This window comes from Nerophis ophidion, linkage group LG06 (assembly GCF_033978795.1).
Source record: "Nerophis ophidion isolate RoL-2023_Sa linkage group LG06, RoL_Noph_v1.0, whole genome shotgun sequence".
In the NCBI taxonomy this organism is placed as follows: domain Eukaryota; kingdom Metazoa; phylum Chordata; class Actinopteri; order Syngnathiformes; family Syngnathidae; genus Nerophis; species Nerophis ophidion.
The window spans coordinates 2,941,966-2,968,666 of NC_084616.1; the positions used below are offsets into that span (position 1 = coordinate 2,941,966).

The 26,701-nt window shown below is 36.2% G+C and overlaps 1 protein-coding gene and 1 long non-coding RNA gene across 6 annotated transcripts in view; one reads left to right on the top strand and one right to left on the bottom strand.

The window, feature by feature from the left end:
- Nucleotides 1-26,701, bottom strand: part of LOC133554079 (paired box protein Pax-7-like) — a 109,768-nt gene that overhangs the window by 78,914 nt on the left and 4,153 nt on the right. For all 5 annotated transcript variants that reach the window (XM_061902465.1, XM_061902461.1, XM_061902463.1 and 2 more), the window contains exon 4: nt 19,848-19,982. In XM_061902465.1, coding sequence (XP_061758449.1) covers nt 19,848-19,982 — 135 coding nt within the window. The remainder of the gene's footprint in view (nt 1-19,847; nt 19,983-26,701) is intronic.
- Nucleotides 1-26,701, top strand: part of LOC133554080 (uncharacterized) — an 89,862-nt gene that overhangs the window by 48,238 nt on the left and 14,923 nt on the right. The window lies entirely within an intron of this gene.

A 26,701-nucleotide genomic window follows, 5' to 3' on the forward strand; every position in this document is an offset into this window, starting at 1 on the left:
ATGTTTACTTATATAGCCCTAAATCATTAGTGTCTCAAAGGGCTGCACAAACCACTACGACATCCTCGGTAGGCCCACATAAGGGCAAGGAAAACTCACACCCAGTGGGACATCGGTGACAATAATGACCCAGTGGGACGTCGGTGACAATGATGACTATGAGAACATGATACTGTGATACTGATGACTATGAGAACATATGAGAACATGATACTGTGAAAGATCAATCCATAATGGATCCAACACAGTCGCGAGAGTCCAGTCCAAAGCGGATCCAACACAGCAGCGAGAGTCCCGTCATGTTTGGAGGAAGAAGAATACTGAGTTGCATCCCAAGAACACCATACCTACTGTGAAGCATGGGGGTGGAAACATCATGCTTTGGGGCTGTTTTTCTGCTAAGGGGACAGGACGATTGATCCGTGTTAAGAAAAGAATGAATGGGGCCATGTATCCTGAGATTTGGAGCCAAAACCTCCTTCCATCAGTGAGAGCTTTGAATGCTTGACCAAATACTTATTTTCCACCATCATTTACAAATAAATTCTTTAAAATTCCTACAATGTGAATTCCTGGATTTTTTTCTCACATTCTGTCTCTCACAGTTGAAGTGTACCTATGATGAAAATGACAGACCTCTGTCATCATTTGAAGTGGGAGAACTTGCACAATCGCTGGCTGACTAAATACTTTTTTGCCCCACTGTACATATTACATGTTATTATAAATGTTACTACATGACATATATAATTACATCACATATATAAAACCTTAATGGAGGTGTTTGGATGTTTTTAAGTGCCTTATAGCTAAAATAAAGCATCTACTATTGACTCCATTGTAAGTGGAGTTTTGATTGCATTTATTTAATATTTATGAATATTGGCATTTATATAAAAAATATCCACCAAAAATATTGTATTTTTTCCCCCCAAAAAAACTGTTTTGGTAGCAGTACACATTTGTTCTGCAATGTCAATTGTTTTTTTTTAAATTAAATACCAGATCTCACTGGCAGCGTTTTGGCTCCACAGTTCCAAGACAGCGTTCATGTGAACGTATCAAACGGGATCAGCGATCTGAGCTCTGCCCTCCGAGACTCCGAGACGCATGGAGGGCTCAATTAACCAGCGAGCAAAGTGCTAACTCTCCTTTGGTTTTTTGTGCGGCTACATTGTCGTGGCGTTCCTCTCATTGCCATTGTGCACTGGCCTGGTAATGGGATCCCCGAGGCCGGTGACACCCCTCAAGACCACTTTGCCTGTTTCCTCTTTGTTGGCGGCTCCTCTATTGTTGCCCCATCAGCCTCCCGCCGCGTCGCCGGACAACATTCACGCCATTTGTCGGCCAAATGAAAGGAGGATTACGGGGAAGAGCCCCTTGCAGGAGTGGATTGTGCCCCTTTTTATAAAAAAAAAAATGCTTCTGGAAAAGACATCCCAGATAAGTCCGAACCATGGTAAGACTGAAGAGCCATCAACAAGTGCTTCAACCAATCGCTGTTGGCCGTGGACTCGTAGTCAATTTGTCGTGTCAAAACATGCCCCCAGATTTTTGGGGACCAATTATTCCGTGCAAGACCATAACAGATAGAACCTATCCCAGCTGACTTGAGATAGAACCTATCCCAGCTGACTTTGGAGTGTTTACATGAAAACACACACACCTTGGAAGTGTGCACAGGACCTTAGGAGGGCTCATGATGTCATACCATAGCAACTTTACTTATACAACTGTGTCCACAAAACAACATATAGACGTTAAAAGTGTGCCAAAACAACAAATATGTCCTTTGGAGTATCCATAAAACAACAAACAGGTACTTAGGCGTGTGCACAAAAGTTAAAGTTAAAGTACCAATGATTGTCACACACACACACTAGGTGTGCTGAAATGTGTCCTCTGCATTTGAACCATCACCTTTTTCATCCCCTGGGAGGTGAGGGGAGCAGTGAGCAGCAGCGGTGGCCGCGCCCGGGGATCATTTTTGGTGATTTGACCCCCAATTCCAAGCCTTGATGCTGAGTGGCAAGCAGGGAGGTAATGGCTCCCATTTTTATAGTCTTTGGTATGACTCGGCCGGGGTTTGAACTCACGACCTACCCATCTCAGGGCGGACAATCTAAACACAACAATTAGGTCCTTAGGAGTGTGCACAAAACAACAATAAAGTCCTTAGGAGTGTGCAAAAAACAACAAATAGGTCCTTAAGAGTGTGCAAAAAACATAACATAGGCCTTAATAGTGCTCACAACAGATAAGTCCTTAGAAGTGTGCACAAAACAACAATTAGATGTTAGAAGTGTGCACAAAACAACAATTAGATGTTAGAAGTGTGCACAAAACAACAAATAGATGTTAGAAGTGTGCACAATACAACAAACAGATCCTTTGGAGTATTCATAAAACAACAAATAGGTCCTTGCAAATGTGCACAAACAAACATATATGTCTTTTGGAGTGACTACAAAACCACAAATAGGTCCTTAAGAGTGTGCACAAAACAAAACGTAGGCTTTAAGAGTGTGCAAAACACAACAGAAAAGGCCTTCGTAGTGTGCACAAAACAGCAAATAGATGTTAGAAGTGTGCACAAAACAGCAAATAGATGTTAGAAGTGTGCACAAAACAATACATAGATGTTAGAAGTGTGCACAAAACAATACATAGATGTTAGAAGTGTGCACAAAACAACACATAGATGTTAGAAGTGTGCACAAAACAACACATAGATGTTAGAAGTGTGCACAAAACAATACATAGATGTTAGAAGTGTGCACAAAACAACACATAGATGTTAGAAGTGTGCACAAAACAACACATAGATGTTAGAAGTGTGCACAAAACAATACATAGATGTTAGAAGTGTGCACAAAACAACACATAGATGTTAGAAGTGTGCACAAAACAACACATAGATGTTAGAAGTGTGCACAAAACAACACATAGATGTTAGAAGTGTGCACAAAACAACACATGGATGTTAGAAGTGTGCACAAAACAACACATAGATGTTAGAAGTGTGCACAAAACAACACATGGATGTTAGAAGTGTGCACAAAACAACACATGGATGTTAGAAGTGTGCACAAAACAACACATAGATGTTAGAAGTGTGCACACAACAACACATAGATGTTAGAAGTGTGCACAAAACAACACATAGATGTTAGAAGTGTGCACACAACAACACATGGATGTTAGAAGTGTGCACAAAACAACAAATAGATGTTAGAAGTGTGCACAAAACAACACATGGATGTTAGAAGTGTGCACAAAACAACACAGAGGTTTGAAGTGTGCACAAAACAACACATAGATGTTAGAAGTGTGCACAAAACAACACATAGATGTTAGAAGTGTGCACAAAACAACACATAGAGGTTTGAAGTGTGCACAAAACAACCAATAGGTCCTTAAAAGTGTGAACAACACAATAGCTAAGTCCTCAGAGTGTGCACAAAACAACATATAGACGTTAAATAAGTGTGCACAAAACAACAGATAAGTCCTTAGGAGTGTACACAAAACAACATATAGACGTTAAAGAAGTGTGCACAAAACAACAAATAGGTCCTTAGGAGTGTGCACAACACAACATAGACAGAAGTGTTTACAACAGAACATAGAAGTCCTTAGGAGTGTGCACAAAACAACAAATAGACATTAGAAGTGTGCACAAAAAAAAGCCTTACTAGTGTTCACAACAGTTAAGTTCTTAGAAGTGTGGATAAAACTACATACAGACATTGGAAGTGTGCACAACACAAAACATAGGCCTTAAGAGTGTGCACTGCACAACAGATAAGTCCTTAGAAGCGTACACAAAACAACATATAGACGTTAGAAGTTTGCACAACACAACAGATAAGTCCTTAGAAACGTGTACAAAACAACATATAATGCAGGCCTTAATAGTGCTCACAACATAACAGATAAGTGTGTAAATAAGTGTGCACAAAATAACATATAGGTCCTTCAAAGTGTGCACAAAACAACATATAGACATTAGAAGTGTGCACAAAACAACATATAGGTCCTTCAAAGTGTGCACAAAACAACATATAGACATTAGAAGTGTGCACAAAACAACATATAGGTCCTTCAAAGTGTGCACAAAACAACATATAGACATTAGAAGTGTGCACAAAACAACATATAGGTCCTTCAAAGTGTGCACAAAACAACATATAGACATTAGAAGTGTGCACAAAACAACATATAGGTCATTCAAAGTGTGCACAAAACAACATATAGGTCCTTCAAAGTGTGCACAAAACAACATATAGGTCCTTCAAAGTGTGCACAAAACAACATATAGGTCCTTCAAAGTGTGCACAAAACAACATATAGGTCATTCAAAGTGTGCACAAAACAACATATAGACATTAGAAGTGTGCACAAAACAACATATAGGTCCTTCAAAGTGTGCACAAAACTACAATTCAGTGCACAACACAACAGATATGTCCTTAGGAGTGTGCACAACACAACATTTAGGCCTTAATAGTGCTCACAACACAACATACAGTATATGTTCTAAGGAGGGTACATAAAACACGACATACGTCCTTAGAAGTGTGCACAAAACCAGACATAAAATATTGCAATTTCCCTTCACAGATTTCTGCAACATATCAAGGATTTTATTTGAGATTTAATTGCAAGTTGAATAATGTTTGTTTTTAGCTTAAAAGTCTAATTTCTAGATGTACTAGTCTTTATTTAGGAGGTCTTATCGAGTAGAATGATGTAGCTAGTTTTAGTTACTTTTTCTTAACATCTAGTCTTGTCTTCGCTCTTTTTTTGCAGTGCACACACACACACACACACACACACACACACACACACACACACACTTCACTTCCTCTGTCCTCCTCTCCTTCCTAGTCAGCTGCTGGTTTGCCAATGTTAATTTGAAATGTTAATTATTGTGGCCATATGGTTGTTAAAGTGAAGGACTTCTGTGATTTCTGATTGTTTGTGTAGGCACCAAATGGACCTGTGTGTGTGTGTGTTGGCAGGGCAGCACATACAGAGGACAATAGCTTGTTGTTGTTTTGACTTGTTATTAAGCAGAAAGTTGATACATCAGCATGTGACAATCATTGGTACTTTCACTTTAACTTGTATGATGTACAGTACACTTTATTTGGTGGACAAACAGTCACTAAAATAGGGACTTTTGATGAGGCCGGAACCAATTATTCATATTTACATTGTTTCTTAAGGAGGCATTTACTTCATTATACAAACTTTTTGATTTAAAAAACCCTATTCAAGAAGCAATTAGCCCGTAAATCGAAGTTTTGACCCGTGGATGATTCAATAAACGATTAAATGAATTTGTTTAAAAATGATAAAGGATTTTGAACACTGAAACATTTATCCGAGGTCCGATATCAAAAGAATATGATAATGTTATGATATTGATATGATTCTGTTTAGTAATATACAGTATGGAAGGGCTTCATACGGCCCTGTTCCTGGGTGGATCTTGCGTGAATCATTTTCTGTAATGCATTCTGCTGAAAATGATAGAAAGCGCCACTACGCAGCAACTGATGCGGTGGTCAAAGTTTGAATTGCCACAAAACACATTTTCAGATATTCACCACTCCGTCATCTGGCGGGGAAAGGGGACAGTGCCACCCCCGATTTGTCACGTTTCATGTGTCAGGAAAACCGGGACGAATGGGGCCATATGAATCCAATTTTCGAATGAATCACTATTCTTATTTCAAGCGATTTTAAATTGTTTTTTTGGGGGGGGTTTCTGTTTTTTTTTCAATCTGTCCTGATCAGCCACTCAGACAAATCATATACAAACCCCGTTTCCATATGAGTTGGGAAATTGTGTTAGATGTAAATATAAACAGAATACAATGATTTGCAAATCCTTTTCAAGCCATATTCAGTTGAATATGCTACAAAGACAACATATTTGATGTTCAAACTCATATATATTTTTGGTTTTTGCAAATAATCATTAACTTTAGAATTTGATGCCAGCAACACGTGACAAAGAAGTTGGGAAAGGTGGCAATAAATACTGATAAAGTTGAGGAATGCTCATCAAACACTTATTTGGAACGTCCCACAGGTGTGCAGGCTAATTGGGAACAGGTGGGTGCCATGATTGGCTATAAAAACAGCTTCCCCAAAAATGCTCAGTCTTTCACAAGAAAGGATGGGGCGAGGTACACCCCTTTGTCCACAACTGTGTGAGCAAATAGTCAAACAGTTTAAGAACAACCTTTCTCAAAGTGACATTGCAAGAAATGTAGGGATTTCAACATCTACGCTCCATAATATCATCAAAAGGTTCAGAGAATCTGGAGAAATCACTCCACGTAAGCAGCATGGCCGGAAACCAACATTGAATGACCGTGGCCTTCGATCCCTCAAAACCCAGATCAATCTCTAAAGGATATCACCACATGGGCTTAAGAACACTTCCGAAAACCACTGTCACTAAATACAGTTTGTCGCTTAATCTGTAAGTGCAAGTTAAAGCGAAAGCCATTTATCAACAACATCCAGAAACGCTGCCGGCTTCTCTGGGCCTGAGATCATCTAAGATGGACTGATGCAAAGTGGAAAAGTGTTCTGTGGTCTAACGAGACCACATTTCAAATTGTTTTTGGAAATATTTGACATCGTGTCATCCGGACCAAAGGGGAAGCGAACCATCCAGACTGTTATCGACGCAAAGTGTAAAAGCCAGCATGTGTGATGGTATGGGGGTGCATTAGTGCCCAAGGCATGGGTAACTTACACATCTGTGAAGGCACCATTAATGCTGAAAGGTACATACAGCTTTTGGAACAACATATGCTGCCATCTAAGCGCCGTCTTTTTCATGGACGCCCCTGCTTATTCCAGCAAGACAATGCCAAGCCACATTCAGCACGTGTTACAACAGCGTGGCTTCGTAAAAAAAAGAGCGCGGGTACTTTCCTGGCCCGCCTGCAGTCCAGACCTGTCTCCCATGGAAAATGTGTGGCGCATTATGAAGCGTAAAATAGGACAGCGGAGACCCCGGACTGTTGAAGGACTGAAGCTCTACATAAAACAAGAATGGGAAAGAATTCCACTTTCAAAGCTTCAACAATTAGTTTCCTCAGTTCCCAAAGGTTTATTGAATGTTGTTAAAAGAAAAGGTGATGTAACACAGTGGTGAACATGCCCTTTCCCAACTACTTTGTCACGTGTTGCAGCCATGAAATTCTAATTTAATTATTATTTGCAAAAAAAAAATAAGTTTATGAGTTTGAACATGAAATATGTTGTCTTTGTAGCATATTCAACTGAATATGGGTTGAAAAGGATTTGCAAATCATTGTATTCCGTTTATATTTACATCTAACACTATTTCCCAACTCATATGGAAACGGGGTTTGTAGTAGATGTAGATGATCTATATCTGCTCTACACATTTTACTTTAGAAAAGAGAAGTGTTGGATGCTTCTCTCGTTGCCTTATTTGTATTTGACTTTATTAAATGTTTGGCTAAAATTTCAGTTATATTTAATTTGATCAGAGTTGTTTATCTACTTCATGGAGGAATGTAGTTAATCATCGAACTGGCACCTAATGTTGTTAAAAAAAAGAAGTTAATTTTAAATCGAATCATATGAGCCCAAATATACCAGAAGTGTTAAAGAACTACATTTCACAATTGTGAATTTGGAAGGCCTTATAAAGGTGTGTGTGTGTGTGTGTGTGTGTGTGTGTGTGTGTGTGTGCGACTGCAAGGGGGGTTAATCCTGGTTCAATACGCTGACGCGCAGCCCAGGATGGAGCCTGTGACGATTGTGTTATCTCCAGCCAACATTTGGGTTCCCCCACAATTCCACTCCAGAAGAATAGCTGCGAGAGAGAGCGGGCGGCGTGGGGGGACGTGCAGACGCCCGGGGGGGTTGAGGGGGGGGGGCTATCAATAGCTGCACCGCATCGTCCCGTAAACGCAGTTCGCCACCGCCACTTTTGTGCGGCCTCTCCTCACTTGAGCCGATGTGCAAATGTATTAGTGGATGTATTCCATTTGGAGGAGTCGGATTCCAACTTTGACCTCACTCCCCCTTGGGCGAGTTGAGTCTCCCAGCACCGCACTGATTGTACAAAATAGCTTCGATTTATATTCTGTTGCTTCGATTAATCGTTTGAGTGAAACTAATACAAATGCAATACAGACCAGGGGCTCTTAGAGTCCTACTGAAATGAGATGTTCTTATTCAAACGGGGATAGCAGCTCCATTCTATGTGTCATACTTCATCATTTCACCATATTGCCATATTTTTGCTGAAAGGATTTAGTAGAGAACATCCACGATAAAGTTTGTAACTTTAGGTTGCTAATAAAAAAGCCTTGCCTGTACCGGAAGTAGCAGACGATGACATCACAAGTGTGAGGGGTCCTCACATTGTTTATAATGGGAGCCTCCAGCAGCAAGAGCTATTCTATTTTCAAATCAAACTGTTTTTTCTAACTAAACTAATAATAATAAATATATTTTTTAAAAAGACCTCAATAAAATTGAAGTTTACCATGAATTGATGAAGGTGGACCCCGACTTAAACAAGTTGAAAAACTTATTGGGGTGTTAGCATTTAGTGGTCAATTGTACGGAATATGTACTGTACTGTACAATCTACTAATAATATGTACTGTACTGTGCAATCTACTAATAATATGTACTGTACTGTGCAATCTACTAATAATATGTACTGTACTGTGCAATCTACTAATAATATGTACTGTACTGTGCAATCTACTAATAATATGTACTGTACTGTGCAATCTACTAATAATATGTACTGTACTGTGCAATCTACTAATAAAAGTATCAATCAATCAATCAATCAATCAAAAAAGCCTCACCTTTTAAGTCATCATTTTTGCGCCTAAGAATCTTCTCTGACTTTAGCTCCAGACTCTTTTTTTGTTTTTGTGATATTGTCATTACTGCCACAGGTGGCGGAAACGTGTAGTACAACTGTACAGCTGATGGACCCTGGCCCTATGGTAAATTGAAGACTGGGCTATAGGCTGCTTGAACAATATTGTAGTGTAATTGTGTGTCAATATAAAGAAGTATCGAATAATTATAGTTGCATGTTACGTCTCTGAGGCGTATTAGAAAGTATCAAGTAACAAACGTGTCCGCACCTGCTCAGTGGCCTTGTGGTAGGTCGTGAGTTCAAACCCCGGCCAAATCATACCAAAGACTTTAAAAATGTGAGCCATCAACTTCCTGCTTGGCACTCAGCATCAAGGGTCAGAATTGGGGGTTAAATCACCAAAAGTTATTACCGGGCGCTGCTGCTCACTGCTCCCCTCACCTCCCGGGGGGTGATGGGTCAAATGCAGAGGATAATCTCACCACATCTAGTGTGTGTGTGACAATCATTGCTACTTGAACTTTAGATACAGTACAAACCCTGTTTCCATATGAGTTGGGAAATTGTGTTAGATGTAAATATAAACAGAATACAATGATTTGCAAATCCTTTTCAAGCCATATTCAGTTGAATATGCTACAAAGACAACATATTTCATGTTCTAACTCATAAACTTAATTTTTTATTTGCAAATAATCATTAACTTTAGAATTTGATGCCAGCAACACGTGACAAAGACGTGGGGAAAGGTGGCAATAAATACTGATAAAGTTGAGGAATGCTCATCAAACACTTATTTGGAACATCCCACAGGTGTGCAGGCTAATTGGGAACAGGTGGGTGCCATGATTGGCTATAAAAACAGCTTCCATGAAATGCTAAGTAATTCACAAACAAGGATGGGGCGAGGGTCACCACTTTGTCAACAAATGCGTGAGCAAATTGTTGAACAGTTTAAGAACAACATTTCTCAACCAGCAATTGCAAGGAATTTAGGGATTTCACCATTTATGGTCCGTAATATCATCACAGGGTTCAGAGAATCTGGAGCGATCACTGCACGTAAGCAGCTAAGCCCGTGACCTTCGATCCCTCAGGCTGTACTGCATCAACAAGCGACATCAGTGTGTAAAGGATATCACCACATGGGCTCAGGAACACTTCAGAAACCCACTGTCAGTAACTACAGTTGGTCGCTACATCTGTAAGTGCAAGTTAAAGCTCTACTATGCAAGGCGAAAACCGTTAATCAACAACATCCAGACACACTGTCGGCTTGGCTGGGCCTGACCTCGTCTAAGATGGACTGATGCAAAGTGGAAAAGTGTTCTTTGGTCTGACAAGTCCACATTTAAAATTTTTGGGGGAAACTGTGGACATCATGTCCTCCGGACCAAAGAGGAAAGGAACCATCCGGATTGTTATCGACACAAAGTTGAAAAGCAAGCATGTGTGATGGTATGGGGGTGTATTAGTGCCCAAGGCATGGGTAACTTACACATCTGTGAAGGCACCATTAATGCTGAATGGTCCATACAGCTTTTGGAGCAACATATGTTGTCATCCAAGCAACATTACCATGGACGGGGTGGAGGACAGAGTAAAACAACTTGCACTGAGCCTGGTCTATAAAATCCGCTACACCTTGATACCGAAGTACATGTCAAACCACTTCCTTAACGTAAATGACCGCCATAACCACAACACCAGGGGGAGCTCCACAAACCACGTTAAACCCAGATTCCCATCTAACAGAGGTCTTAACTCATTCTCTTTCTATGCCACATCAATGTGGAATGTACTCCCAACAGGTATAAAAGTAAGTGCATCTCTATATTCCTTCAACACCTCCAGGCAACTTCAACACTTTACTAATACCCTCCTCCATTCACATCCCATCTCCCCGGATTATAAACAACTGAAATGTACTTCTAATGTATATACTTGTTCTTATGCTATGTGAACTCACTATGTTCTCTGCTGGCTGTACATATCCTACTAAATAAGACCTACACTGTTTCAATGTCCACATTTCTCTGTTGATGCAATTGTTGATGACTGAAGTACTGATATCAACCAAAGCTTCTCATCCCACCCCCCGGATTGTAAATAATGTCAATAATTCAATGTATATACTATGATGATTAACTTGTGTGATGACTGTATTATGTCGATAGTATATATTTGTACCATGAATTGATTAACGTGGACCCCGACTTAAACAAGTTGAAAAACTTATTGGGGTGTTACCATTTAGTGGTCAATTGTACGGAATATGTACTGAACTGTGCAATCTACTAATAAAAGTATCAATCAATCAATCAAAAAACGCCCCTGCTTATTTCAGCAAGACAATGCCAAGCCACGTGTTACATCAGCGTGGCTTCATAGTAAAAGAGTGCGGGTACTAGACTGGCCTGCCTGTAGTCCAGACCTGTCTCCCATGGAAAATGTGTGGTGCATTATGAAGCCTAAAATTCCACAACGGAGACCCCGGACTGTTGAATGATTGAAGCTCTACATAAAACAAGAATGGGAAAGGATTCCACTTTCAAAGCTTCAACAATTAGTTTCCTCAGTTCCCAAACGTTTACAGAGTGTTGTTAAAAGAAAAGGTGATGTAACACAGTGGTGAACATGCCCTTTCCCAACTACTTTGGCATTGAAATTCTAAGTTAATTATTATTTGCAGAAAAAATATATATATATATGAGTTTGAACATGAAATATGTTGTCTTTGTAGCATATTCAACTGAATATGGCTTGAAAAGGATTTGCAAATCATTGTATTTTGTTTATATTTACATCTAACACCATTTCCCAACTCATATGGAAACGGGGTTTGTAGATAGATAGTACTTTGATTCCCTCAGGAAAATTAAAAATCATTCACTACTGCGTCATGAGCTTAATTTAGTGATTTAAAAAAAAAATATGACCACTTCACTTCAATTTAAAGACAGTCAATAATTAAAATTTTTCACAGATACCATTCTTCTCTGTTTCACTTTTCTAACATTCCACACTATAAAAAATAAAACAAGTATATGTGCAATTCCTGACGATATCGTCTCGGAGAAATACTCCAGGCTCCGATATATTTAACATACAGACCATAATACAGAGAACGCATAATAATAAAGATGATCAAATAACATTGTGTGGAGGATTTCCAGCAGCCAACTATATGTACATTGGAAAATAACAGCAGCCAACTATATGTACATTGGAAAATAACAGCAGCCAACTATATGTACATTGCAAAATAACAGCCTGCATAACTCAACATCAAATGCTTTTCTTCCGACAACCCCTTTAAAAAAAAATGGATTTAATATTTCCAAACGCCATCCAAACCTTAAACCCTCATGAATTTCCGCCGCGGGCTCGGAGAGAGCGGCCCGGAGATGAAAGTGAAAAGGAATAAAAGCTGAGTTTTAATCTGCTTTGGAGTCCTGGAAGGGAGCGAGTGTGCCTGCAAGTGTAAGAGTGAGGGCTGATAGGGGATAAATATATTTGCCACTATGGCTGCCAGCTATTACATGCCTGCGCCTTTTCAGCACACAACACTTTCATTAGCACATGTAGGCCTGCAAATCTCCCAATTATGAGGCCACACCGACACACGCAGCAGGCTCACACCTCCAGATTATTCCAGATTGTCTGATCAATGGAGAGCACGGCACACTTGCTTTTTGAGGAGAATCTGCTACAATTATTTCTTATGCTGCACAAAGGAAATCCAGAAATGACCTTAATGAGGCCTTTTAGTTCAGGAAAACATAGCATGAATATTAGGGCTGCAACAAAAATGGATTTTTTGACAAAAAGAACATAAAATAAAAACATAATTTAATATGGATGGACAGATGGATGTGTGTGAGAAACGTTTTTGTTTTCTTAAAGTAAATAATGTATGTTTTTTATTATTATTAGTATGTAATTTAAATGGTCATTGATCAAAAAATAACAATGAATTAAAAGCAAATGTATTATGAATTATTGACATATTTAAGGCTTTAATTAATTTGAATATTGCACTTTTAAATATTTTGGGGGGAAAAGTAAAAAAAAAAATAAAAAAGTAAACGTATGTTTTTAAATAATCATAGGTCCAAAAATAACAATGAATTAAAAGCAAATGTATTATAAATTATTGACATATTTAAGGCTCTAATTAATTTAAATATTCCACTTTTAAATATTTTTTGGGGAAATTATTGCATATTTTATGTTTGCCATAAAATGAAAACATTTAAAATATTTGACAAAAGAGCGTAAAACAAAAAACTTTAAAAAAAAAAAATACCCTATTATGGATGATTAGATGGATGTTAGCGTTATAAGTGAAAAAAATAAAAATAAACGTCTGTTTTTTAATAGTCATAGTTCCAAAAATAACAATGAATTAAAAGCCCATTTATTATGAATTATTGACATATTTAAGGCTCCAATGTATTTAAATATTGCACTTCTAAATATTTTTGGGGAAATTATTGCATATTTTATGTTTGCCATAAAATAAAAAAAAATTTAAATATTTGACAAAAGAGCGTAAAACAAAAAACTTAAAAAAAAAAAAAACTACCCTATTATGGATGATTAGATGGATGTTAGCGTTATAAGTGGAAAAAAATAAAAATAAACGTATGTTTTTAAATAGTCATAGTTCCAAAAATAACAATGAATTAAAAGCAAATGTATTATAAATTATTGACATATTTAAGGCTCTAATTAATTTAAATATTGCACTTTTAAATATTTTTTGGGGAAATTATTGCATATTTTATGTTTGCCATAAAATAAAAAAAAATTTAAATATTTGACAAAAGAGCGTAAAACAAAAAACTTTAAAAAAAAAAATAAAAACTACCCTATTATGGATGATTAGATGGATGTTAGCGTTATAAGTGAAAAAAATCAAAATAAACGTCTGTTTTTAAATAATCATAATTCCAAAAATAACAATGAATTAAAAGCCCATTTATTATGAATTATTGACATATTTAAGGCTCCAATTAATTTAAATATTGCACTTTTAAATATTTTTTGGCGAAATTATTGCATATTTTATGTTTGCCATAAAATTAAAAAAATTAAAATATTTGACAAAAGAGCGTAAAAAAAACTTAAAAAAAAAAATACTACCCTATTATGGATGATTAGATGGATGTTAGCGTTATAAGTGAAAAAAAACAAAATAAACGTCTTTTTTTTTTAAATAGTCATAGTTCCAAAAATAACAATGAATTAAAAGCCCATTTATTATGAATTATTGACATATTTAAGGCTCCAATTAATTTAAATATTGCACTTTTAAATATTTTGGGGGGAAATTATTGCATATTTTATGTTTGCCATAAAATAAAAAAAATAAAAATATTTGACAAAAGAGCGTAAAACAAAAAACTTAAAATAAAAAAAAATACTACCCTATTATGGATGATTAGATGGATGTTAGCGTTATAAGTGAAAAAAAAAAAAAAAGGAAACGTATGTTTTTAAATAATCATAGTTCCAAAAATAACAATGAATTAAAAGCCCATTTATTATGAATTATTGACATGTTTAAGGCTCCAATTAATTTAAATATTGCACTTTTAAATATTTTGGGGGGAAATTATTGCATATTTTATGTTTGCCATAAAATAAAAAAAATTTAAATATTTGACAAAAGAGCGTAAAACAAAAAACATTTTAAAAAAATACTACCCTATTATGGATGATTAGATGGATGTTAGCGTTATAAGTGGGAAAAAATAAAAATAAAAGTATGTTTTTAAATAGTCATAGTTCCAAAAATAACAATGAATTAAAAGGAAATGTATTATAAATTATTGACATATTTAAGGCTCTAATTAATTTAAATATTCCACTTTTAAATATTTTTTGGGGAAATTATTGCATATTTAATGTTTGCCATAAAATATTTTTTTTTTTTAATATTTGACAAAAGAGCGTAAAACAAAAAACTAAAAAAAAAAAATACTACCCTATTATGGATGATTAGATGGATGTTAGCGTTATAAGTGGAAAAAAACAAAATAAACGTCTGTTTTTAAATAATCATAGTTCCAAAAATAACAATGAATTAAAAGCAAATGTATTATAAATTATTGACATATTTAAGGCTCCAATTAATTTACATATTGCACTTTTAAATATTTTCGGGGGAAATTATTGCATATTTTATGTTTCCCATATAATAAAAAAAATGCAAATATTTGACAAAAGAGCGTAAAACTAAAAACTTTTTTAAAAAAAATACTACCCTATTATGGATGATTAGATGGATGTTAGCGTTATAAGTGGGAAAAAATAAAAATAAACGTATGTTTTTAAATAGTCATAGTTCCAAAAATAACAATGAATTAAAAGCCCATTTATTATGAATTATTGACATATTTAAGGCTTCAATTAATTTAAATATTGCACTTTTAAATATTTTGGGGGGAAATTATTGCATATTTTAAGTTTGCCATAAAATAAAAAAAATGCAAATATTTGACAAAAGAGCGTAAAACAAAAAACTTAAAAACAAAATACTACCCTATTATGGATGATTAGATGGATGTTAGCGTTATAAGTAAAAAAAAAAAGTAAACCTATGTTTTTAAATAATCATAGTTCCAAAAATAACAATGAATTAAAAGCCCATTTATTATGAATTATTGACATATTTAAGACTTCAATTAATTTAAATATTCCACTTTTAAATATTTTTGGGGGAAATTATAGCATATTTTATGTTTGCCATTAAATAAAAAATTTTAAAATATTTGACAAAAGAGCGTAAAACAAAAAACTTAAAAAAAAATAAAAATACTACCCTATTATGGATGATTAGATGGATGTTAGCATTATAAGTGAAAAAAATAAATAAAATAAACGTCTGTTTTTAAATAATCATAATTCCAAAAATAACAATGAATTAAAAGCCCATTTATTATGAATTATTGACATATTTAAGGCTCCAATTAATTTAAATATTGCACTTTTAAATATTTTTGGGGGAAATTATTGCATATTTTATGTTTGCCATAAAATAAAATAAAAAAAATATTTGACAAAAAAACGTAAAACAAAAAACTTAAAAAAAAAAAATACTACCCTTTTATGGATGATTAGATGGATGTTAGCGTTATAAGTAAAAAAAAAAAAAAAAGTAAACGTATGTTTTTAAATAGTCATAGTTCCAAAAATAACAATAAATTAAAAGCCCATTTATTATGAATTATTGACATATTTAAGGCTCCAATTGATTTAAATATTGCACTTTGGAATGAATGTTGTCTATCTGTGTTGGCCCTGTGATGAGGTGGCGACTTGTCCAGGGTGTACTCCGCCTTCCGCCCGATTGTAGCTGAGATAGGCACCAGCGGCCCCCGCCACCCCAAAGGGAATAAGTGGTAGGAAATGGATGGATGGCACTCTGAAATATTTTGGGGGGAAAAGATGAAATATATTGTGTGGTTTTGCTCTAATAAAAAAACAAGGGTTTATTTTAACAAAAAAGGCATAAAACGTCAAAATAAAACAAATACCTTATACCAAAAGATAGACCTGTGGTTGATGTACATTTAAGTGTTAAAAATAAAAAAAACATTTGTTTACCATTAAAAAAACAAACTTGTTTTACAAAAAGAGCGTAAAATAAACACAAAAAAACCGTGAAAAAATAATACCTTATTATGGATGATAGATGGATGCAGTGTTAAAAAGTAAAACAAATAATGATGTATGTTTTTTATTATTACTATGTATTTTTAAACACTCATTGATTCAAAAATAATGAAATAAAAGCTAATTTATTATGAATTATTCACATACTTAGGGTTTCAATTAATTTAAATATTTCACTTTTAAATATTTTTGGGGGAAAATACTGCATATTTTTTGTTTGCGATAAAAAAAAACAAGTTCTTCGACAAAAAGAGTGTAAAACAAACAACAAAAAACATGACAAATTATAGACTGATGAAAGCATTAAAAGTAAACAAAAATAATAGTGTGTTTTTTATTTTTTTAAATTGTCTTTGTTCCAAAAAATAACAATGAATTAAAAGCACATTTCACATACTTCACATCAAATATTCCACTCTGAAATGTTTTTGGGGAAAAATATTGCATATTTTGTGGTTTTGTAATAAAAACAAAACAAAACAGGGGTTTCTTTGAAAAAAAAAAAAAAAGAACGTAAAAATAATTTTACGGTCATTGCTCAAAAAATAAATAATGAATTAATCGCAATCTTATAATGAATTATTGACCTATTTCAGTCTCCAATGACTTAACATCCAATATTCCACTTTTGGGAGAAACATTTTGCATATTTTGCTTAAAAACCAGGGGTTTATTTCAACAAAAAAGGCATAAAACACTTTAAACAACCAACAACTTTAAATCAACAGATAAACTTGAAGTGTATCTACATATTTAAATGTAAACATTCATTTGAAAAAATATAAATGACTCATTTTTGACATGTTGATGACTAAAACCCTTCTGGGTACCTACAAATATGCTACAAAGACAACATATTTGATGTTCAAACTCATAAACATTATTTTTTGTGCAAATAATCATTAACTTTAGAATTTGATGCCAGCAACACGTGACAAAGAAGTTGGGAAAGGTGGCAATAAATACTGATAAAGTTGAGGAATGCTCATCAAACACTTATTTGGAACATCCCACAGGTGTGCAGGCTAATTGGGAACAGGTGGGTGCCATGATTGGCTATAAAAGCAGCTTCCCCAAAAATGCTCAGTCTTTCACAAGAAAGGATGGGGCGAGGTACACCCCTTTGTCCACAACTGCGTGAGCAAATAGTCAAACAGTTTAAGAACAACCTTTCTCAAAGTGACATTGCAAGAAATTTAGGGATTTCAACATCTACGCTCCATAATATCATCAAAAGGTTCAGAGAATCTGGAGAAATCACTCCACGTAAGCGGCATGGCCGGAAACCAACATTGGATGACCGTGACCTTCCATCCCTCAGACGGCACTGTATCAAAAACCCACATCAATCTCTAAAGGATATCACCACATGGGCTCAGGAACACTTCAGAAAACCACTGTCACTAAATACAGTTTTTCACTACATCTGTAAGTGCAAGTTAAAGCTCTACTATGCAAAGCAAAAGCCATTTATCAACAACATCCAGAAACGCCGCCGGCTTCTCTGGGCCCGAGATCATCTAAGATGGACTGATGCAAAGTGGAAAAGTGTTCTGTGGTCTAACAAGACCACATTTCGAAATTGTTTTTGGAAATATTCGACATCTTGTCATCCAGACCAAAGGGGAAGCGAACCATCCAGACTGTTATCGACGCAAAGTTGAAAAGCCAGCATGTGTGATGGTATGGGGGTGCATTAGTGCCCAAGGCATGGGTAACTTACACATCTGTGAAGGCACCATTAATGCTGAAAGGTACATACAGCTTTTGGAACAACATATGCTGCCATCTAAGCGCCGTCTTTTTCATAGACGCCCCTGCTTATTTCAGCAAGACATTGCCACGCCACATTCAGCACGTGTTACAACAGCGTGGCTTTGTAAAAAAGAGTACAGGTACTTTCCTGCCCCCGCCTGCAGTCCAGACCTGTCTCCCATGGAAAATGTGTGGCGCATTATGAAGCGTAAAATATGACAGCGGAGACCCCGGACTGTTGAAGGACTGAAGCTCTACATAAAACAAGAATGGGAAAGAATTCCACTTTCAAAGCTTCAACAATTAGTTTCCTCAGTTCCCAAACGTTTATTGAGTGTTGTTAAAAGAAAAGGTGATGTAACACAGTGGTGAACATGCCCTTTCCCAACTACTTTGGCATTGAAATTCTAAGTTAATTATCATTTGCTAAAAAAAAAAAAGTTTATGAGTTTGAAGATCAAATATGTTGTCTTTGTAGCATATTCAACTGAATATGGCTTGAAAAGGATTTGCAAATCATTGTATTCTGTTTATATTTACATCTAACACAATTTACCAACTCATACGGAAACGGGGTTTGCATTTATGTGTGTGTATACGTATGTATATATATATATATATATATATATATATATATATATACTGGTATTTTTATATTTGTATTTTATTAAACATATCAAAATGTCCTGCACACACTTTAGTTTTTCATTGTAAAAAAAATTAAATAAGATAGGAACCAGTTTTAAAAACTGTTTTTAGGCCATTTCCATACAACCAGAGGAAGCTTTTTTTAACCTGTTTTAAAAAAGTTTCATTATACTAATAAAACAAATAATATGTTTCTGTTTGGATCGAGACTTCATTCTGAATCAATTCGTCACTCCAGTAATTGGAATCAAATGATAGGCTGCACACACCTCATAGATGTAGTAAATATGTGTATTCTAAATGTTTACATATATATATATATATATATATATATATATATATATATATATATATATATATATATATATATATATATATATATATATATATACATATGTATATATATACATATGTATATATTTATTTATGTCTACATATTTATGTATATATTTATATATATATAATATTTATATATATATATATATACATATGTATATATTTATTTATGTCTACATATTTATGTATATATTTATATATATATAATATTTATATTTGTGTGTGTGTCTATATATAGATATTATTTATAACATTTGTAATAGATATGGACAGGAAGAGAAGTTCCCTGCAGGCCAGACAGCTGATAAATAACACATGAGAAATAATATGCAGTCTGCTGGGAGCTCACAAAAAGGCCACTTGGGTCCAATTTGTTGTAGAGGAAATAGTGGCACCCCCCCTTGTGCCCCCCCCACACACACACACACACACACACACACACACACACTCCCCCTCCACACACACACACTCCCCCTCCACACACACACACTCCCCCTCCCCAAATCCAAGCATGGCCTACCTTTGTCTCGCAGGATGCCATCAATGCTGTGTTTGGTCTTCTTGTCCTCCTCTTCGTCCTTTTTCAAGCACTCCTCCTCCTCGTCCTCGTCCTTCTTCCCAAAACGAGCTCGCAGTATTCTGCTGATGGAACTCACTGTGGGGGGAACAAGGGCCACTTTTTACACTGTGGGGGGAACAAGGGCCACTTTATACACTGTGGGGGGAACAAGGGCCACTTTTTACACTCAGGGGTAACCAGGGCCACTTTATACACTCGAGGGTAACAAGGGCCACTTTTTACACTGTGGGGGGAACAAGGGCCACTTTTTACACTGTGGGGGGAACAAGGGCCACTTTTTACACTCAGGGGTAACCAGGGCCACTTTATACACTCGAGGGTAACAAGGGCCACTTTTTACACTGTGGGGGGAACAAGGGCCACTTTTTACACTGTGGGGGGAACAAGGGCCACTTTTTACACTCGGGGGTAACAAGGGCCACTTTTTACACTGTGGGGGGAACAAGGGCCACTTTTTACACTGTGGGGGGAACAAGGGCCACTTTTTACACTCGGGGGTAACAAGGGCCACTTTTTACACTCGGGGGTAACAAGGGCCACTTTATACACTCGAGGGTAACAAGGGCCACTTTTTACACTCTCGGGGGTAACAAGGGCCACTTTTTACACACTCAGGGGTAACAAGGGCCACTTTATACACTCGAGGGTAACAAGGGCCACTTTTTACACTCTCGGGGGTAACAAGGGCCACTTTTTACACTCGGGGGTAACAAGGGCCACTTTATACACTCGAGGGTAACAAGGGCCACTTTATACACTCGAGGGTAACAAGGGCCACATTTTACACTCGAGGGTAACAAGGGCCACTTTTTACACTCTCGGGGGTAACAAGGGCCACTTTTTACACTCGGGGGTAACAAGGGCCACTTTATACACTCGAGGGTAACAAGGGCCACTTTTTACACTCTCGGGGGTAACAAGGGCCACTTTTTACACTCAGGGGTAACAAGGGCCACTTTATACACTCGGGGGTAACAAGGGCCACTTTTTACACTCGGGGGTAACAAGGGCCACTTTATACACTCGAGGGTAACAAGGGCCACTTTTTACACACTCAGGGGTAACAAGGGCCACTTTATACACTCGAGGGTAACAAGGGCCACTTTTTACACTCGGGGGTAACAAGGGCCACTTTATACACTCGGGGGTAACAAGGGCCACATTTTACACTCGAGGGTAACAAGGGCCACTTTTTACACTCTCGGGGGTAACAAGGGCCACTTTATACACTCGGGGGTAACAAGGGCCACTTTATACACTCGAGGGTAACAAGGGCCACTTTATACACTCGAGGGTAACAAGGGCCACTTTTTACACTCGAGGGTAACAAGGGCCACTTTTTACACTCTCGGGGGTAACAAGGGCCACTTTTTACACACTCAGGGGTAACAAGGGCCACTTTATACACTCGAGGGTAACAAGGGCCACTTTTTACACTCGAGGGTAACAAGGGCCACTTTATACACTCGGGGGTAAAAAGGGCCACTTTTTACACTCGAAGGTAACAAGGGCCAGTCTTTACACTAGAGGGTAACAAGGGCCACTTTTCACACTTGAGGGTAACAAGGGCCACTTTTTACACTCGAGGGTAACAAGGGCCACTTTTTACACACTCGGGGGTAACAAGGGCCACTTTTTACACTCGAGGGTAACAAGGGCCACTTTTTACACTCGAGGGTAACAAGGGCCACTTTTTACACTCGAGGGCAAGAAGGGCCAGTCTTTACACTCGAGGGCAAGAAGGGCCACTTTATACACTCGAGGGCAAGAAGGGCCACTTTATACACTCGAGGGTAACAAGGGCCACTTTTTACACTCGAGGGTAACAAGGGCCACTTTTTACACTCGAGGGCAAGAAGGGCCAGTCTTTACACTCGAGGGCAAGAAGGGCCACTTTATACACTCGAGGGCAAGAAGGGCCACTTTTTACACTCGAGGGTAACAAGGGCCACTTTTTACACTCGAGGGTAACAAGGGCCACTTTTTACACTCGAGGGCAAGAAGGGCCAGTCTTTACACTCGAGGGCAAGAAGGGCCACTTTATACACTCGAGGGCAAGAAGGGCCACTTTATACACTCGAGGGTAACAAGGGCCACTTTATACACTCGAGGGTAACAAGGGCCACTTTTTACACTCGAGGGTAACAAGGGCCACTTTTTACACTCGAGGGCAAGAAGGGCCAGTCTTTACACTCGAGGGCAAGAAGGGCCACTTTATACACTCGAGGGCAAGAAGGGCCACTTTATACACTCGAGGGTAACAAGGGCCACTTTTTACACTCGAGGGTAACAAGGGCCACTTTTTACACTCGAGGGCAAGAAGGGCCAGTCTTTACACTCGAGGGCAAGAAGGGCCACTTTATACACTCGAGGGCAAGAAGGGCCACTTTTTACACTCGAGGGTAACAAGGGCCACTTTTTACACTCGAGGGTAACAAGGGCCACTTTTTACACTCGAGGGCAAGAAGGGCCAGTCTTTACACTCGAGGGCAAGAAGGGCCACTTTATACACTCGAGGGCAAGAAGGGCCACTTTATACACTCGAGGGTAACAAGGGCCACTTTTTACACTCGAGGGTAACAAGGGCCACTTTTTACACTCGAGGGTAACAAGGGCCACTTTTTACACTCGAGGGCAAGAAGGGCCAGTCTTTACACTCGAGGGCAAGAAGGGCCACTTTATACACTCGAGGGCAAGAAGGGCCACTTTATACACTCGAGTGCAAGAAGGGCCAGTCTTTATTCAGGTTGCACAATATTCTTACTCGTTCTCATTTAAAATCCATTCATACTTTTGAAAAGTTGGATTTTTTTCTTTTAAGTAGGAGCCAATTTTTAAACAGACATTTTTAGGTCATCTCCATGCAACCAAAGACTCGATTCAGAATGGAATCGTCACCCCAGGAATCTTAATCGCATTGACATTTAAAATTGCAATTTAGTAAACTAAAGCGGGCGTATTGTCATGTGTTGCAATGTTAATATTTCATCATTGATATATAAACTATCAGACTGTGTGGTCGCTAGTAGTGGCTTTCAGTAGGACTTTAAACCTGGCTTTCACCAAGTCTAAACCCACTGTCTTTTTCAAACTGCACCAGCTAGCATGTGTGAGCACATAATACTGTGTGTGTGTGTGTGTGTGTGTGTGTGTGTGTGTGTGTGTGTGTGTGTGTGTGTGTGTGTGTGTGTGTGTGTGTGTGTGTGTGTGTGTGTGTGTGTGTGTGTATATATATATATATATATATATATATATATATATATATATACATGTATATATATATATACACACGCACACACATATATATATTTGTGTGTGTGTGTGTGTGTGTGTGTGTGTGTATGCTAATTACAGTAAATAAGTCTGGAATGGAAGCATTTTATATAAAGTTATGTCAGGAGGAATTGCTTTGTTTTTTTATTGAACATTTTTTTAATTAGATATGATCTAAATAATTTCACATAAATTTAAAAAAAGTGTCAAATATTTTTGACACGAGTGGGCCTCGAAATCATTTCTACTTAGGGCCCTAATTTAGCCAGGAGCGGCCCTGTTATGTAAATATAATTATAAAGAGGTTGCATTCTTCTGCAAAAGATATCAGAATAAAAACACAAAAGATTACTGTATAAAGTTGTTTTGAAATTGTGTCAGGAGGAATTGCTTTTGTTTTTGTATTGAACATTTGTTTTTATTTAAAAATGATATAAATCAAGGGTCCCCGAACTGTTTGACTCGGTGCAAAAAATGTTTATGATTTCACGTTTTTGATGGGAAAAGGCATTTTTAGACAATATGCGAGGAGACACCGAGAGTAACAAGCCGTGTAAAATAGGATTAGAAAGGACAGATTTAAAAAAGAATAATAATAATGGAAAAAAAGAGTTAATATTTATTTATTCATTTATCTAACTTGGAACTTCCCGCTGGCCGTAGTTTGGGGACCCCTGATCTAAATCGTTCCACATAAATGTAAAAAAGTGTAAAATATATATATATATATATTTTTTTTATTTTTTATTTTTTTTTTGACACAAGTGGGCCTCAAAATGGTTCCTGCTTAGGGCCCTAATTTAGCCAGGGGCGGCCCTGTGTAATGATGTACATATAATGATATAAATGTTGCATACTTCTGCCAGAGATATTGGAATTAAAACATATAAGATTACTGTAAATAAGTCAAGAATGGGAGCATTTTATAAAAAGTTGTTTTTGGAATTGTGTCAGGAGGAATTGCTCTTTTTTTGTATTGAACATGTGTTTTTATTTAAAAATGATCTCAATCGTTTCACATAATAACATTTAAAAAGTGTCAAAAAAATAAACATTTTCACATAATAACATTTAAAAAGTGTCAAAAGAATAAATATTTTTCACACATGTGGGCCATGAAATTATTTCTGCTTCGGGCCCTAATTTAGCTCTGTAAAATGTTATAATTATACACGTTGATATTGTAATAAAACATGTAAGTCAGGGGTGTCCAAAGTGCAGCGCGGGGGTCATTTTCTTAACGACCCTAAGCACATTCTAAAAATATGATTAAAAAAATATAAAACAGAAAAAGTGGTATAAAAGAGCAAACAGAAAAATGTTGCAATGTTTACTTTAATAACACAAAGCTGCCATGTAGGCTTTATTTTCTTTAAATAATATTTAATCAAAATCAATCTCACATTAAATATTCCACTTTGAGACCTTTTTGGGGGAAAATGTTGCATATTTTTGTTTGCCATATAAAAAACAAAGTTGTTGTTTTTCAAAAGAAGGGCCTAATAAGAACAAACAAACAAACAAAAATAAACAACAATAAAAGTTATGATTGACAGATGGATCTGAAGTTGATCTCAAGATGATTGTGTTTAAAGTAAACAGTAAAAAAAAAAAAAAAAAGTTTTTTATTTTTAATGAGTAGGAAGTAACCTTTTGGATCCCCAGTAATTTTAGTAGGATTTTTAGTGTGTGTCATTGCTAAAAAAAATAAAAATAATAATAAATTAAAATCAATGTTATGTGCTCACATTTTAAAGGTTCCAATTATTCTATAATCTCAAATATTCCACTTTAAAATTCTATTGGAAGTAACTATTGCATATTTTGTGTTTTTTTTTCTCCATAACAAAACAGGGTTTTCTTTGACAAAAAGGGCATACAACTTAAATCTTTAAAAACGTTATATTGACAGATGGACCTAATGTTGATCTACAGCAGGGGTTCTCAAACGGGGGTATGTGTACCTCTGGGGGTACTTGAAGGTATGCCAAGGGGTACGTGAGATTTTTTTAAATAGCAACAATTCAAAAAACCTTTATAAATGCATTTATTTAATAGTATTTCAACAAAATATGAACATAGGTTCATAAAGTGTGAAAGGAAATACAACAATGCAATATTCAGTGTTGACAGCTACATTTTTTTGTGGACATGTTCCATAAATATTGATGTTAAAGATTTCTTTTTTGTGAAGAAATGTTTAGAAGTAAGTTGATGAATCCAGATGGATCTCTATTACAATCCCCAAAGAGGGCACTTTAAGTTGATGATTAGAAATCTTTATTTATAATTGAATCACTTGTTTACTTTTCAACAAGTTTTTAGTTATTTTTATATCTTTGTTGCCAAATAGTTGAAGAAAGACCACTACAAATGAGCAATATTTTGCACTGTTATACAATTTAATAAATCGGAAACTGATGACATAGTGCTGTATTTTACCTCTTTATCTTTTTTTTTTCAACCAAAAATGCTTTGCTCTGATTAGCGGGTACTTGAATTAAAAGAATGTTCATCACTGAAAAAAGGTTGAGAACCAGATCTAGAAATGTAAACCTTGAATAACAATAATACAAAATAATGACACATTTTAAATATTTTTTTGACCAAAACCTTGTGGGCTCCCTGGCATCAAGCCTGAGTGGAGGCCTAAATGTGTATTTTTACACATATATTGTATGGGGTTTTGAAATAAAACATATGAAAATGGGCCCTGCTTGCTTTGATACTTTAGTGTGCGGCCCTCAGTGGAAAAAGTTTGGACACCCCTGGTGTAAGTAGTAAAGAAGGCAGCACCATAGAAATGTCAATATAAATATAAATATAAATATAAATATTGTAGTAAAGAAGGCAGCATCTTACCAGACAATGTCTCACCTGAGGGGACTTTATAACTACATAAATATAAATATAAATATAGTAGTAAAGAAGGCAGCATCTTACCAGACAATGTCTCACCTGAGGGGACTTTATAACTATATAAATATAAATATAAATATAGTATTAAAGAAGGCATCATCTTACCAGACAATGTCTCACCTGAGGGGACTTTATAACTACATAAATATAAATATAAATATAGTAGTAAAGAAGGCAGCATCTTACCAGACAATGTCTGCCTGAGAGGACTGTATAACTATATAAATATAAATATAAATATAGTAGTAAAGAAGGCAGCATCTTACCAGACAATGTCTCACCTGAGGGGACTTTATAACTACATAAATATAAATATAAATATAAATATAGTAGTAAAGAAGGCAGCATCTTACCAGACAATGTCTCACCTGAGGGGACTTTATAACTACATAAATATAAATATAAATATAAATATTGTAGTAAAGAAGGCATCATCTTACCAGACAATGTCTCACCTGAGAGGACTTTATAACTATATAAATATAAATATAAATATAGTAGTAAAGAAGGCATCATCTTACCAGACAATGTCTCACCTGAGAGGACTTTATAACTACATAAATATAAATATAAATATAAATATAAATATAAATATAATAGTA